Source organism: Perognathus longimembris, chromosome 23, assembly GCF_023159225.1.
Source record: "Perognathus longimembris pacificus isolate PPM17 chromosome 23, ASM2315922v1, whole genome shotgun sequence".
Lineage (NCBI taxonomy): Eukaryota > Metazoa > Chordata > Mammalia > Rodentia > Heteromyidae > Perognathus > Perognathus longimembris.
Genome location: NC_063183.1, coordinates 6,075,929 through 6,090,234, shown reverse-complemented (window position 1 = coordinate 6,090,234; position 14,306 = coordinate 6,075,929). Strand labels below are relative to the sequence as shown.

Here is a 14,306-nt window from a genome sequence, read left to right as displayed (position 1 = left end):
CTACTCAGGAGACTGGGGATCACAGTTCAAAGCCAGCCCAGGCAGGAAACTCTGTGAGACTCTTATCTCCAACAAACCACCAGAAAACTAGAAGTGGTGCTGTGGCTCAAGTGGTAGAGCACTGGCCTTGAGCTGAAAAGCTGAGGAACAGCACCCAGGCCCAGTGTTCAAGCTCCACAACCAACCCATAGCCCTGTGCACAGCTCATAGGCTGCAGATGGTACTTTCTTGGCACTTTGTCTCAGGTGGTCCTGGTGGTCAGTGCCCAAGAAGGACTGAAGAGGTGGGGTACAGGAAGGGGAAGCCCCTTTGGTTTCTGTCTCATAGCAGGGACCCAGCAGGGAAACCCCACAAGTCCCCAAAGGAAATTGGCAGCTCGGGGAAGAGCAAGAAACCCCCACGTTCTCCCTGAAGATGGGAAATCCAGGGTGTGGCAAGGGCAGAGCCATGCTGGCAGAGAGTGCCAAGGTTGATGGCTCAGTCCCACTGTGGTCTCAGTAGACCAAAAATGTGAACCTTGATCCTGATCTCACACAACCGCAGAATGGACACAGGCTGAGCCCTGGTCCAGAGTATTGACTGAACTCTTATCCCTACCCAAGCCCTAGTCCTCATTAAATCTTACTAAATCATAGCTTCAGCCAGATCTTTGACCATGCCTGGACATCTGGTACAGGCAAAAGCCTAGACTTTGCTCCAGCTTCAAAACCAGACAGAGCCAGAACATTGGCTTCAGACTCTGCACCCAGCCCCAACCCAAGCCTGTACTGTGGATATACTAAGCCCTAATCCTATATATGACTCTGGCTAAAGACTGAGCCATTAACTTTGGATGGAGCTGACGCTGTTCTTAGACATGGCCTTAGACCTAGTCTCATCCATCCCAGAGCCTAGGTATAGATAATCTATCTTAGTGCCAGCCCTGAAGATGGCAGACTGAGCCCCTGCTCGCCACACCCAAAGACACATCCAGCCACCATGGAGCTCTGACTTCCCGTACAACCCTAGCTGTCTGGTAAACCAAGAAAGCGAAGATGACTCAAAGCCCTAGTGGGCAATCCCCTTACCTGGCCGTCCATCTTGCTCAGAACAGTGGATGGATAATGGTCTTGGTTGATGCTAGAGGACAGGACAAGGTTGGGTCTCAGAGCCCCACCAATGGATAGACCTGGACAGCTTGTCCAGGAGTGAGGGACCTGATTGAAGGAAGACTAGACCTGAGAGCAAAGCTTGGATCAATTGAAACCCCAGCTTCCCACCACCCCCAAACCCCCTCTCGCTGGGAAGGGAAATTACATTTCCCCATTTTAGCAAGAGTGGGGAACAGGGAAGACTGAGTGAAGACAAAGCCGAAAGTACAAGCAGGATAGAAAGTGAAACCGGGTGCAGCCCCCAGTATAAGACCCCCCCCTACCCAGGAGATGGCTGCACACACAGGCTGGGCCCTGACATGGGCCAGGAGGCAGGAGACCTTGGCTGGCGTGAGTCAGAGGCTGGGGCTGGGTGGAGGGGTGGGAGGCTTTCTGGAGACTAGGGATATCGGCTGAGTGGTGGCATCTTGGCCACAAGACCCTGGGTCTGACTGGGGTCAGCGATACTGTACGGTTGGTCAGCTTTTGTTTTCTTTTGTTTGATTTGTGCTGATACTGGAGCTTAAACAGTATGGGCACTGTCCTAAGGGAGCTTATTCACTGAAGGCTGGTACTTTGCCATTTGAGCCACCACACCTCCACTTCCAGCAAGCTTTTTGGTGGTTAGAGAATGAGAGTCTCACAGACTTTCTTGCCTAGGCTGGCTTTGAACTCTAATGATCAGATCTCAGCCTCCTGAGTAGCTAGGATTATACAGGTGTAAGCCACCTGTGTGAGTCCAGCCTTGGAGGGCTTTTATATATTGGGGAGCCAAGTGGACTGACCAACTCGGAAGGATTCCAGTCTCTAGTTGGTGGCTGAAGAAGGCAGGATGGAGAGCTATGGGTACAAGAGACAATGGCAGGGCCAGCTAGGGCTGTGTTTGTAGATGAAGACAGAGCCTAATAGCCCAGAACTGGCCAGAGGGGGTAAGGATGGCCTGGGAGCTGCAAGACCCCCCACCCCCCAGGAATGGGAAGGGAAGAAGTATGAATTGGCACAGTTCAATCTTAATAAGCACTACCTACCAGGTCCTGGGGTCCCTGCTCTGCCCCCCACTTAGAGTAGGAAGAATCCTGTTTTGCTTTAAGTCTCTGGGATGCTAGAGGGTCAGAGTGGCCTCAAGCCACTTGGGAAGATCTTAGGCATTGTCTGCTCCCACTCCAAGTCCATGGGGGTTGGAGGGAGCTCCTGAAGCTCTCCCTTAGCCTCTTTTTTTTTTTTTTTGCCAGTCCCGGGGCTTGAACTCAGGGCCTGAGCACTGTCCCTGAACTTCTTTTTGCTGAAGACTAGCATTCTACCACTTGAGCCACAGCACCACGTCTGGCTTTTTCTGTGTATGTGGTGCTCAGGAATCGAACCCAGGGCTCCATGCGTGCTAGGCAAGCACTCTACCACTAAGCCACATTCCTAGCCTTAGCTTTTGCTGAGGATTCCTGGAGGAGTAGAGCTTGGGCTTACAGATTGCAGATGGACACGCCAGGAACCCAGAAAGGAGCGAGAGCATGGCTGGATCTGGGGTGGGTTTTGGTTTAGGTTTCGAGAAGAATTGTGTAAGTTTGTAATTGTTATATTTCCTTGCTCTGAGGGAGAAACCACTGACCACTGACCTCTTCCCAGAGCCCCCACCACAAGGCCCTGCTTCCCTCTTTCCAGGAAAACATGGACTTGAGGCACGCTGGTAGCCATTCTGCCACTTTACATCTGGGGACCTGAGGCACAGAATGAAAAAGTGACTTGCTCCAAGGGCGGCCAGAATGACAAACAACCTGAGTCTCCCATTCCTGGCTGCTCTCCCTTTTTGTCCCCTGCCCCTCCCTTACTCACTCTGTAGATCTGCACCATGCAGGCTCCTGACCAGGCACCCACATGCCAAGGAGGAGGCAGGACCAGCCTGCCCTACTGATTCCCTGGGAAAGAGCCATCTGGGGCTGGCAGGGGGACATTGAAAGTGCTCCAGCTGCTTGGCTGAGCCTGAGAGTCCCCAGATCTGCCTGACAGGTGGCTGCCCTCCCTGAGCTCCCTGCAGGAAGCCCCTGCTCCCCCTCTCTCCACTGGCTCTTATTTTCCTTCTTTGAAAATTGTAGGATATGCCAGGTGCCCGTGGCTCATGCCTGGAATCCTAGCTATTCAGGAGGCTGAGATCTGAGGATCTCAGCTCAAAGTCAGTCGGGGCAGGAAAGTCTGTGAGACTCTTATCTTTGAATAACCACCCAAAGGCTGGAGGTAGAGCTGTGGCTCAAGGGGGAGAACTCTAGCCTTGAGTGAAAAAAGCTAAGGGACAGTGCCCAGGCCCTGAATTCAAGCCCTAAGTAGTCGGAAAGGAAGGAAGGGAGGGAGGAAGGGAGGGAGGGAGGTAAGGAGGGAGGGAGGGAGGGAGGAAAGGGGAGAGAAAATAAACTTTGAGACTATTAGCAACCATGCTGCCATGTGTAGTGTGCACAACTGAAAAAGCCAGTTGGCCAAGGGAATTTGTGGGGGTGGGAACAGGGTGGTCATCAGCTTATTATACTTCATGAAGATGCCATAGGTGTTCTTTTTGGTGGTGTTGTGTTTTTTTTTGCCACTCCTGGGGTTTGGACTCAGGGCCTGGAGCACTGTCCTTTGGCTTCTTTTTGCTCAAGGCTAGCACTCTAGCTCTTGAGCCACAGCTCCACTTCTGGCTTATGTGGTACTGAGGAATCGAACCCAGGGCTTCATGTATGCGAGGCAAGCACTTTACCACTAGGCCATAGTCCCAGCCCCTGCCATAGGTTTTCTTAATGGTTCCCCTTGTGCTTCTGAGGAGATACTTTAAAGATGGTTGTATAAGTGACTACACAAAGGATCTGCACAGCGGGACTGTGGCTCAACTGGTAGATCCCCTGCCTAGCAAGTGCAAGGCTTTGAGTTCAAACTCTAACGCTGCAAAAAGGAAGGAAAGAAAGGAGGCAGGAGAGAGGAGAAAGGGAGAGAAGGAGGAAAGGAAAGATGAAGGGAGGAAGGAAGGGAGGGAGGGAGGGAGGGAGGGAGGGAGGGAGGGAGGGAGGGAGGGAGGGAGGGAGAGAGGGAGGGAGGAAGGAAGGAAGGAAGGAAGGAAGGAAAGTGATTTCCCAGTGCTTCATCATAGCGCAAGCTCAGGAAAGGTTCCCTTCCTTCTCTCAAGTTCTTCTTAAACCTTCTAGGGCTCAGACTGTTGCTGCTGTCCTTGCTTCTGGTACAAGCTGGCGTCTGGGGGTTCCCGAGGCCCCCCCAGAGCCTAAAGGAGCTGCATGAAGAGTTCACCATTAGCCTGCATCTAGCTAGAAAACTGCTCTCAGAAGTTCGGGGCCAGGCCCACCGCTTTGTGAGTCTAACACTGCTGGTTCTGGGGATCAGGGAACCTGTTCAAGTCCCACTGGTCCCCACTAACAGACCTTATTACTCAGGCTGAATCTCACCTGCCAGGAGTGAACCTAGATCTGCTGCCTTTGGGGGAACAGTTCCCCAACGTATCCTTGACCTTCCAGGCCTGGCGCCACCTCTCTGTGAGTTGAGGGATTGGAGGATGAGTTGGGGGTGGGGGGGTGGGAGGGGGGTTATAGTAAGGCTGGGGCTGACAATCAGACAGGGATGGACTGAGGGAGAGAATCTGGAGGAGACTGAGTGTGTCACTGGATATCAAAGGTCAAATGCATCACTGGATGTCAAGAGAGGCTTGAGAGTGACACTAGGTACGGAGGAAGTGGGGTGGGAATGGAAGGGGTTTGGGAAGAACAGTTAATGTGAAGCTCATGGGCTGGTGATTGTGATGGAAATGAGAACAACCAGCGATGAGGGGATGTGATGAAAGCCAACTTGGGGGCCATTGCTGGTGACTCACACCCAGCTATTCAGGAGGCTGAGATCTGAGAACCAGGGTTCAAAGCTAGCCAGGACAGGAAAAGTCCATGAGATTCATTGTGCTCATTATTATTGTTATTATTACTATTATTTTCCAGTCCTGGGGTTTGAACTCTGGGCCTGGGCACTGTCCCTGGCTTCCTTTATGCTCAAGGATAGCACTCTGCCACTTGAGCCACAGCGCCACTTCTGGCCGTTTTCTATATATGTGGTGCTGGGGAATGGAACCCAGGGCTTCATGTACATGAGGCAAGCACTCTTGCCACTAGGCCATATCCCCAGCCCCCAATTCTGGTTTCTGGTGGTTAACTGAAGGTAAGAATCTCATGGACATTCCTGCCTGGGCTGGCTTTGAACCATGATCCTCAGATCTCAGCCTCCTGAGTAGCTAGGATTACAGGGATGAGCCACAGGCTCCGGGAACCATGAATTCTCATCTCCAATTAGCCAGTAAGAGGCCAGCAGTGGAACTGTGTCTCACATGGGAGAGTGCTAACTTTGACTGAAAAGCAAAGGCACAAGGCCCTGAGTTCAAGTCCCAGTATGTGCATCAAAATTTAAAAGAAGAAGAGAGTGGAATGGAGGTTGGAGGCTGACATGGAAATAAGATCCAGATAGAGATGGGGTGGGGCTTAATGAGGTCATCCATTTTTGGCCTGGCCTGCCCTGGGGCCTTTGCTGACTCTTCTCTTCCCTTTCACAGGATCCAGACCGTCTCTGCTTCCTCTCCAGGAGCCTTGAGCCCTTCCATGAGCTGCTGGGAAGGCTGGGGGGCCAGGAGGGCTGGACCAGCTCCGAGAGGAGGCAGCTGTGGGCCACAAGGCTGGATCTCCGGGATCTGCAGAGGCATCTCCATTTCCAGGTAGAGTGGGGCCGGGAATGTGGCTTAACAGTAGAGTGTTTGCCTAGCATGCATGAAACCCTGGGTTCAACTCCTCAGCACCATGTAGACAGAAAAAGCCAAAAGTGGTGCTGTGGCTCAAGTGGTAGAGTGCTAGCCTTGAGCAAAAAGAAGCTTAGGGACAGTGCTCAGGCACTGAGCTCAAGCCCCAGGACTCCCCCCCAAAAAAAAACAGAAACAAAACCTCACATACAAAATTGTCTCCCTTTAAAAACAAAAAATCTTACAGTAAGCATGGTGGTGTACTTCTACAATCCCAGCTACTCATCACAGTCTGAGGTCAGCCCTGGGCAAAAGTGGGAGATCCTATTTGAAAGATAACTAAAGAAAAAGAGTTGAGCACAGTGACTCATGTGTGTGTAAACCTACCTACTAAGGAGGCTGAAATCTGAGGATCAAGTTTCAAGGCTAACTCAGGTAAAAAGTTCTCCAGCCCAGCCCAATTTCCACATGTAGAACAATGGGTATGGTGTTTCATCTCAGCTACGTGGGAAGTACAAACAGGAGGATCACTAACATGGGCATAAATGGAGACCATAGTTGAAAAATAAAACAAAAAGTAGTTGACATCTGTAAGCCTAGCTACGCAGGAGGCTGATATCTGAGGATTACAGTTCAAAGCCATCCCTGGCCAGAAAGTTTATGAGACTCTTACCTCCAATTAATCAGAAAAGGCTGGGAGTGGTACTGTTGCTCAAGTAGTAGAGTGCTAGCCTTGAGCACAAGGAACTAGGGACAGTACTCAGGTCCAGGATTCAAGGCCCAGGACCATCATATGTATACAGTGGTAGAATGGCTGAGTTCTAAATTCCAGGACAAGCCCTCCCCTCAAGAGAAAAATTGCCCCTGTGCTCAGGTTGAGGACAATCTGGGGATGATACTTCAGACCTCCTGAGTGTGTGAGAGTGAATTACACATTTAGGCTTTGCTCCCTGAGCATCTGCCTGCTCTCAGGGGCAGAAAATGGCCAGGGTGCCACTGTCATCAGCAAGCTGGCAGCCCAGTTGCTTCCTTTCTCCCTCAGAGTCTCTGGCCTCTCAGTGTTTCAAAGGGCAATAGGAATTTTACCTTTCACGAAAGGTAAAATCTGGGGAATAATCCTTAATGGCAGAGGAACTTCCCTGTACCCTATCCCCCAGGACAGTCCTGGGAAAGAAACCCAGCTTTGCGAGCATCATGGACTCTATACCTTCCTTTTTCTCTTTTCTTTTATTTTCCTAGCCTTGTGCTCTCATATGGACTTTTTTTTCTCTTCTCAAGGCTGGTGCTCTACCACTTGGCCCACAACTCTACTTCTGGCTTTTTTTTGTGGTTAATTGGAGATAAGAGTCTCATGGATTTGTCTTCCTGGGCTGGCTGTGAACTACGATCCTCAGATCCCAGCCTCCTAAATAGCTGAGATTGCAGATGTGAGCCATTGGCTCTCAGCACCTTCCATTCTCTTGGAGTAGGGGGGAAACCAGACTGGGTGGAGACAACTCATGCTTCTGTTTTTTGTTTTGCTTTTTGCCAGTCCTGGGGCTTGAACCATTTGAGCCACAGTGCCACTTCTGGCTTTTTCTATATATGTGGTGCTGAGGAATAGAACCCAGGGCTTCACATATACGAGGCGAGCACTTTACCACTAGGCTATAATCCCAGTCTCCAACTCATGCTTCTAATCCCAGCTACTCAAGTGTCTGAAATCAGAGGATTCTGGTTTCATGCCAGCCTGGGCAGGAAAGTCTTAAGACTTTTTTAAAAGACTTTTTTGATCTCTAATTAACCACCAAAAAAAAAATCTAAAACTAGAGCTGTGGTTCAAGGGGTAGAGTGCTAGCCTTGTGCAAAAAAAAAGCTCAGGAACAGTACCCAGGCCAAAAGTTCAAGACCCTGGACTAGCACACATATGCATAAGGGCATGCATTATACACACACAAATGAATATGACATGGGATGATACCATGAGAAGTTTGAAGACAAAGATGGCTGAGGAAATCATGGCTTTAGAGTTACTGATGTCATGAGGAGCTGTTGGGCACTAACAAGTGCCCCGTACTTTGTTGTTGTTATTGTTTTGTTTTTTGGTGGTAGGGCTTGAACTCAAGGCTAGGCATTGTCCCTGAGCACTTTTTCTCAAGGCTGGCTCTCTACCACTTTGAGTCATAACTCTATTTCTGGTTTTCTGGTGGTTCATTAGAGATAAGAGAACCATAGACTTTCCTCCCTCGACTGGCTGTGAACCACAATCCTCAGATCTCAGCCTCCTAAGTAGCTAGGATTACAGGTGTGAGCCACCAGTGCTTGACACTGAGATTTATTCAGGTTTTCCCTGAGACCCGTGTATAAGCTGAGGGTCTTTCCTCACAGGTGCTGGCTGCAGGATTCAGTCTCTCTCAAGAGGAAAAGGAGGAAGAGGAAGAAGAGGAGGAGGGGCTGCCCCTCGGGGCTGTGGGCAGCCCCATTCAGGTGTCACCCCAAGTGTCCTGGCCCCAGCTACTCTATACCTACCAGCTACTGCGCTCCTTGGAGCTTGCCCTGTCTCGGGCTGTGAGGGACTTGCTGCTGCTCTCCAAGGTGGGGCACCCAGGCCTAGCTTGGGGATCCTAAAACCTGGTTCCTGGCCCTGATGGTGTGATCTTTTTAGTCCTTCCTTTACCCTGGAGCTTGGAAACAGGACAGCCTCCAGCCTAGTCACCTCAGACCAAGCCAGGCTCTACCACCCTCCTTCCCCACCCAGGAACTTAAAGCCCCTTCAATTCTTGCCACGTATTTATTTCTTGGATATTTATTTATTGTTTAGGAAGACAATTGTTTATTTATTATTTCCTCCTCAGGCAGGGCTGCCATACTGGGTACTTGAATTAAAAATGAACAAACCTTGCCCTCTCTCTGTTTCACCTTCCTTCCACGGGGGTGGGGAGGTGGTATCTGAATCCCATGGGACCCCCTGGCCCAGGATGGAGTTGGAAGTTTCAGGTTACCCAGGTCCTTTCTTGGCTCATACATTTATTGTGATTCTTGACCCACAACCCCTTACCCGCAAACCCAGCATGCTCAGCTGGTGGTTGCCAGAGTAACCAGGAATGTTCTTAGGCTGAGCTACCATTTTGGAAAAACTCAAGGCAGCTGGTCTACTGCCTTACCCATGATCCTTTGATTCCAAGTGGTGGCCCCAGGCACTTTGAACCTCTTTCCTGGCTTCTACACCAGTGGTATTATCTGCACAACTCTGTGGAATTTGGCCATAGTAGGGTGTGGGGGCCAGAAAGGGAAGCCAGTGGAGCACTAGTGTCCAACCCCCCAGTCTTCCTGCTGTCTCCTGACAATGAAGACCGGTTGGAGGAGTGTTCCTCACAAGAGGTGGACCTGTCACTAGGTGAGGGTTTGTGAAGTTTCCCTCTAAATGCTCTCCACTTAGGGTCCTTCAGTCCCAGTGGGGCAATTGGGGGAACAATGCATCAGTCTTCATTGAAAAATCAGGTTCCTGATGTTCAAGGGTTTCCACAGATGTTTGGGTTTTGTTGGTTCCACAAGACACTGGTTTGTTGGCTCCACTAAGATACTGAGGCAGAGGAAGTCAGAGATGAGCAGAGCGCTCACTGGGGTTTTGGCCGAGCCAGTCGGGCTTGTAGTTCCTGCATCATACCCGGATGAACGATGCCAAACCTAGAGGAGGAAGAGAGGCCAGTGACAACTGGTCCCTAGAGGTTCCCCCAGAGTCCTCCCCATCCCCCGTGCAATGTCCCAGTGCCTACCCTCCCACGGGCCTTCTCCTGGCTGGCACTGGAGTCCCTTCGGGTTTTGGAGGGCTTGGCTCAGGGGCTTCCTCCAGCTGGAGAGGTCTGGGTTCAGGAGAGGATGGTCCTGGCTGGGGCTGGGCACAGGGAATGTCGTCCTGCTGCTCAGTGACAAGGGACCGACGGAAAGAGGGCCTGGAGCGGCGCTGCGATGAACTTCTGGAGAGAAGCACGCGGCTCCGTGGAACAGAGACATCCAAGAGGGACCCAGGGAGCAGCGCCTGCAGAATGGGGGTGAGGGGAATGACACAATATGGTTATGGGGTTGGCTTTCATTTCTTCCTGGTGCTCTCTGGAACAAGCCTGAGTCCTCACCTCACTCCAGCCGTTACCAGGATCGCCTCTGGTACTTTCCACAGCCTCCATGGTCTCCGAGGGCACAGGCACGGCCCCCGCAGAGACCTGGGGTGGCAGCTGTCCCTCTTGTTCCTGGGCATTCTCCAGGGCTTCTGGCTCAGTCTCCTGGGCCTCCAGTGTCAGGTCTTCAGTCACATGATCCTCCATACCTGGCAGCTTTTGTGCTTCTCCCTCGGGGTGGTGGTCCCCACACTGCCCCTCGCTGCCTTCTCTTGGCTCTCTCACTTGCCCTCCTCCAGCCTCTTCCAGAAGCTCCTCAGCCTGTACCAGGGCTTCAGTTTCCTCTGCTCTGGCTTCCTGGGAACCTGACCCAGTGTCACCCATCTCCTCAGTCCCTTCTGCCATGGTTGACTCTCCTGCCTCAGCTTGTTCTTTCTCCTTGGCCTCACCAGCCTCTGGGTGGCTACTCTGGCCAGTTGGCTCTTCTGCTGAGTCCACTGTGCCAATCTCCTGCTCACATTGCTTCTCTCCTTCTATGACCTTCTCCTGCCCTTTGGACTCCCAGCCCCTCTCAAATGCTTTTTCCCAAGACACATCAGCCTCCTTTACTGGTCCTTCCCCAGCCTCATCCTCCATTACCTCAGCATCCCAAGAACTGGTCCCTGGGTCCTGGCTGTCTTGAAGACTCAGAATTACTTTCTCCAGCCTGCAGCCTCCATTGTCTGCCCCTCCTGGCATTGTGGCCTCCACCTCATCAGCCTTGCTCTTTCTAGCCTCTGACTCAGTCAGTGACTGGCCTGGCTCTGCCTCATCTCCTTTTCTTTCTTCTAGCACCTGGTTCTCTATGATAGAGGCCTGGCCCTTCTCTGTTCCATATGTCTGGATCTCTAGCAGTTCAGACAATGGCTTTCCCTCGGCCTCTGCCTTCAGTGCTTGGCTTGCAGCCTCCTCTTCCTCACCTTCAGCATCTTTTTCCTCCTGGACATTTCTGCTCTCTGTGCCTTTCTTACTCCTGTTTTCCCAGGTTTCTGCTTCAGGTAGCTCAGGATCTGCAGGCCCTGGGTGCTGGGGATATGCCTCCAGCCTCCTCTCTACCCACTCTTCACTGAGGATGGGGTCTCTCTCAAGCTCATCTTCACCTCTCTGTGCTTCCTCTGGTTGCCCAACTGGAGTCTGAGTGCCTCCCATTGGCTCAGGCTCCTGGTTTTCAGTGACCTTCACTTCTAAAGCTTTTAGGCTCTTGTGAGCCTCCTCATTCCTCTCCTCTATGCACTCCTCCTCAGATGTGGCCTCTGGGATTGCCTCTACATCTGCCTTATCTACAGCTTCATTGTACAGGACCAGGTTAGCATCTGAGTCCTGATAATGCCCCTCCTCCCTCTGGGTCTCCTCTACCTGTACCACCTCCTCCAGACTGGCTTCCTCAACGCTGATTGCTATATCTGGCCTCCCATCTGTCTCTTTCCCACACAGGTCATCCTCCCCCTCGGAGACCTCCCCTGCTTCCTCTGGCTTTTGGCCTGCAGTCTTTCTTTCTGTTGTCAGCCCATCAGCTGCTTCCTCTGTTCCCTTAGGTCCTAGAGCCTGGGTCTGTTTAAGGAGAATATTTCTTTCAACATTTCCTCTCTCATCTACTTCCTCCTCCTGATCTCTCTTGGGGGCCTCCTCTAGGACCCAAACTCTTCCAGTAACTTCTGGACTCCTTTGTCCAGAGACAAGCCTTGATTCTGCTTCCTGGACTTCTGAGAAGTCCATTTCCTCCCTGCCTGGGGCTATCCTAGCCTCCTCATTACTTGAGGCTATCCAGTCTTCAGAGTCTGTCCCTGGACCCTGTGTACTCTCTAATACACTTGAGCTCTCACCACTCCACACCACCATCACCCCCATTTCTTCCCTTGTAGTCTCTTTCATTCCTAGCCCTTTGGTTTCTGTAGCTGCTTCCTCCTCTACCTGCTCATCTCTCTGTCCATCTGCTACCTTGGGCCCATCAGCGTCTACACTCTGCTCAGGCTTCCCTTGCCAGGTCAGCTGTGACTCCACCCCCCTGGCCATCCCTTGCTCTGTCACCCAGCCATCTTCCTCCTCCTCCTTCTGTTCCCAGGTTCTTGGTGTCTCCTCTCTACTCACTTCCTTCTCACTGACTTCCTTGCTGTTCTCCGGGGCTCCACTGCTCCGGTCTGGTTGAGTCTTAGGCACTGCCTCAGACTCCTTCCCAACCTCCAAAGGGTCATTCGGCTCCTGGCCCTTGACTGCCTCCCAGGCCCCAGTTTCCTGCTTCTCTGCTTGGGACCCACAGGAGGTGCCTGCTCTCCATCCCCAGGTCTGTTCAGCTGAGCTTCCCTCCCTGCACGTTCCCACCCTTCCAGACCCTCCCAGTCCTCCAACCCCTTCACTTTGGCTACCTCTAAGACCCTCCACAACCTCCCAAGCTTCCTCCTCTAGAATTTTCTCTGGTTTTCCAGAAGCCACCTCCTCCAGTACTTGGGCAGTCTGCTCCTCTCTCACTACAGTGGGGACCTCATCTCCTATGAGGTAGGACACAAAGGTGCTGAGTGAATCCTAGAAGACAAATGGGAGGAGGGTGAAGGCATTCAGAGGAGGTCCCCAGGGGCCCAGGGCCAGAAGAGTCCAGGGTAGGGGAGAGGGGTTGTGGGATCTGAAAGGACAGAGAAGTAGACTGGGATGAACAGAAGGAATAAGAGAGTCAGGCCTGGAAGAGATATGGATGCACTTGTGGAGGTGAGGGATTGAGATCCAGAAAAGACTGGTCCTAGGAAAGGGACCTGGAGCCTGAACACAAGTTCTAGGGATAAGAGAAGGGAAAGCAGCAGGAAATGGGGTAGAAGTCTCTGGCATCTCTTTGCCCCTCTCACCAGTGCCCCCCTCAAGGCCTGATGCAGCCCAGGGAGATGCTGCCGGAGGAAGTCCATCCTGTCGGTCTCTAAGAGTCCAGAAAGCTGACACTGACTGTACCCACCCACTTAGCCCTTTCTGGCCAGGACCAAGACACTTCCTCTTCCCCTGTCTCTCCCTGACGCATCCCCACACCAGGCCCAGAGCACCTCCCCCTTGCCCAAGGCAACCTCTACTCTAGGCTGGGAGATAGGTACTTGTCATTCCTGGGACTCTGGATCACAATTGGATCTAAGGGCAGAGAACAAAAGCCACAGAGAAAAAAAAAATAGGAGCTGAAGAACTCAGAATTGGGGTGGAAGTGGGGGAGGACATGTGGCGATTGCAGCCCAAGTGACTCAGGTCTTGTATTCACACCTCAGCCATTTCCTTGTCTTTTAAGCCACAGCCCAGAGGTAAGAGGAAGCTGGGGTTTCTAGTTCCTGTTTTGCCTGGGGACTAGTAGAAGTGAGGCGGGGGCTGGTGAGAGCTCTGGCTTCCTGCTTGGGTGTCACCAATGCTTCCTTTAGAGAAAGAAGGTGCGGATGGGTGGCTCTACAGCCCATCCCCTGAATTATGGGTATCCTTGCAAAAGAGAACCTAATTCCAGTGTATTGTGGTTATTTTTGTCTCACTGCCACCTCCAGTGAGTGCCTTGAGGGCAGAGGCCATGTATGAAAGGGTGCAGAATTTCACTTTGATATCCAATCTAGCAATAACACTGTAAGGGACATATTTTAAACAGCAGTCTACAGGTCAGGTGGTGGTAAAGATCTGGTGGAGGTGGGCACAGGTAGTTAAAAGCTGTAGCAATTTAGCAGGAGTCAATGAAGAGGACCTTACGTGGTGCTTTCTTACCTAGAGAAAGGTAAGTGAATGGATCCTTATTGGAACTGTATGAAGTGATCTGACGCTTCTCTCCAGACTAAATTGGAGTCTATACTCAGAATTGTCTGGTCTAAACATCCATGTTTTGGGGGAGGGAGTGTTCTGGCAGCAACTTACTCAGTGACTTTTACTGCTCTACTTTTTATTTTATTTTTGTTCTGGGACTTGAACTCAGGGCCTGGGTGCTACCCTTGAGCTTCTTTGTTTTTAAGGCTAGTGCTCTACCGCTTGAGTCACACCACCACTTCCGGCCTTTTCTGATTAGTTTGCTGGAGATACTCTCACTGGCTTTCCTACCTGGACTGGCTTTGAATGCTATCCTCAGATCTTAGCCTCCTGAGTCGTTAGGATTACAGGTGTGAGTCACCAGTGCCCACCCACTTTTTTTTTTTTTTGCCAGTCCTGGGGCTTGAACTCAGGGCCTGAGCACTGTCCCAGAGCTTCTTTTGCTCAAGGCTAGCACTCTACCACTTTTATTTTATTTTTTGGTATCTTACTTGTTTCATCTGTTAGACCAAGAATTGGACTACTTTTGCAACTGTTTTTGGTTTTAGAATA

General features: G+C 51.5%; 2 protein-coding genes across 2 annotated transcripts; one reads left to right on the top strand and one right to left on the bottom strand.

Annotated features, from left to right (window-relative positions):
- Positions 1-2,635: 2,635 nt before the first annotated feature.
- Il27 (interleukin 27) lies at positions 2,636-8,995 on the top strand. Its single transcript, XM_048333069.1, has 5 exons — positions 2,636-2,683; positions 4,240-4,455; positions 4,538-4,636; positions 5,695-5,853; positions 8,242-8,995. The coding sequence occupies exons 1-5, from the start codon at positions 2,636-2,638 to the stop codon at positions 8,479-8,481; spliced, it is 762 nt and encodes a 253-aa protein (XP_048189026.1). The 3' UTR covers positions 8,482-8,995.
- Positions 8,996-9,470: 475 nt separating this feature from the next.
- Apobr (apolipoprotein B receptor) lies at positions 9,471-13,961 on the bottom strand. The gene is made up of 4 exons (XM_048332516.1): positions 12,842-13,961; positions 9,987-12,527; positions 9,630-9,892; positions 9,471-9,540 (listed from the first exon to the last, which is right to left on the bottom strand). Exons 1-4 carry the CDS (start codon positions 12,896-12,898, stop codon positions 9,471-9,473), a joined length of 2,931 nt encoding a protein of 976 aa, XP_048188473.1. The 5' UTR covers positions 12,899-13,961.
- Between the last annotated feature and the right edge of the window lie 345 nt (positions 13,962-14,306).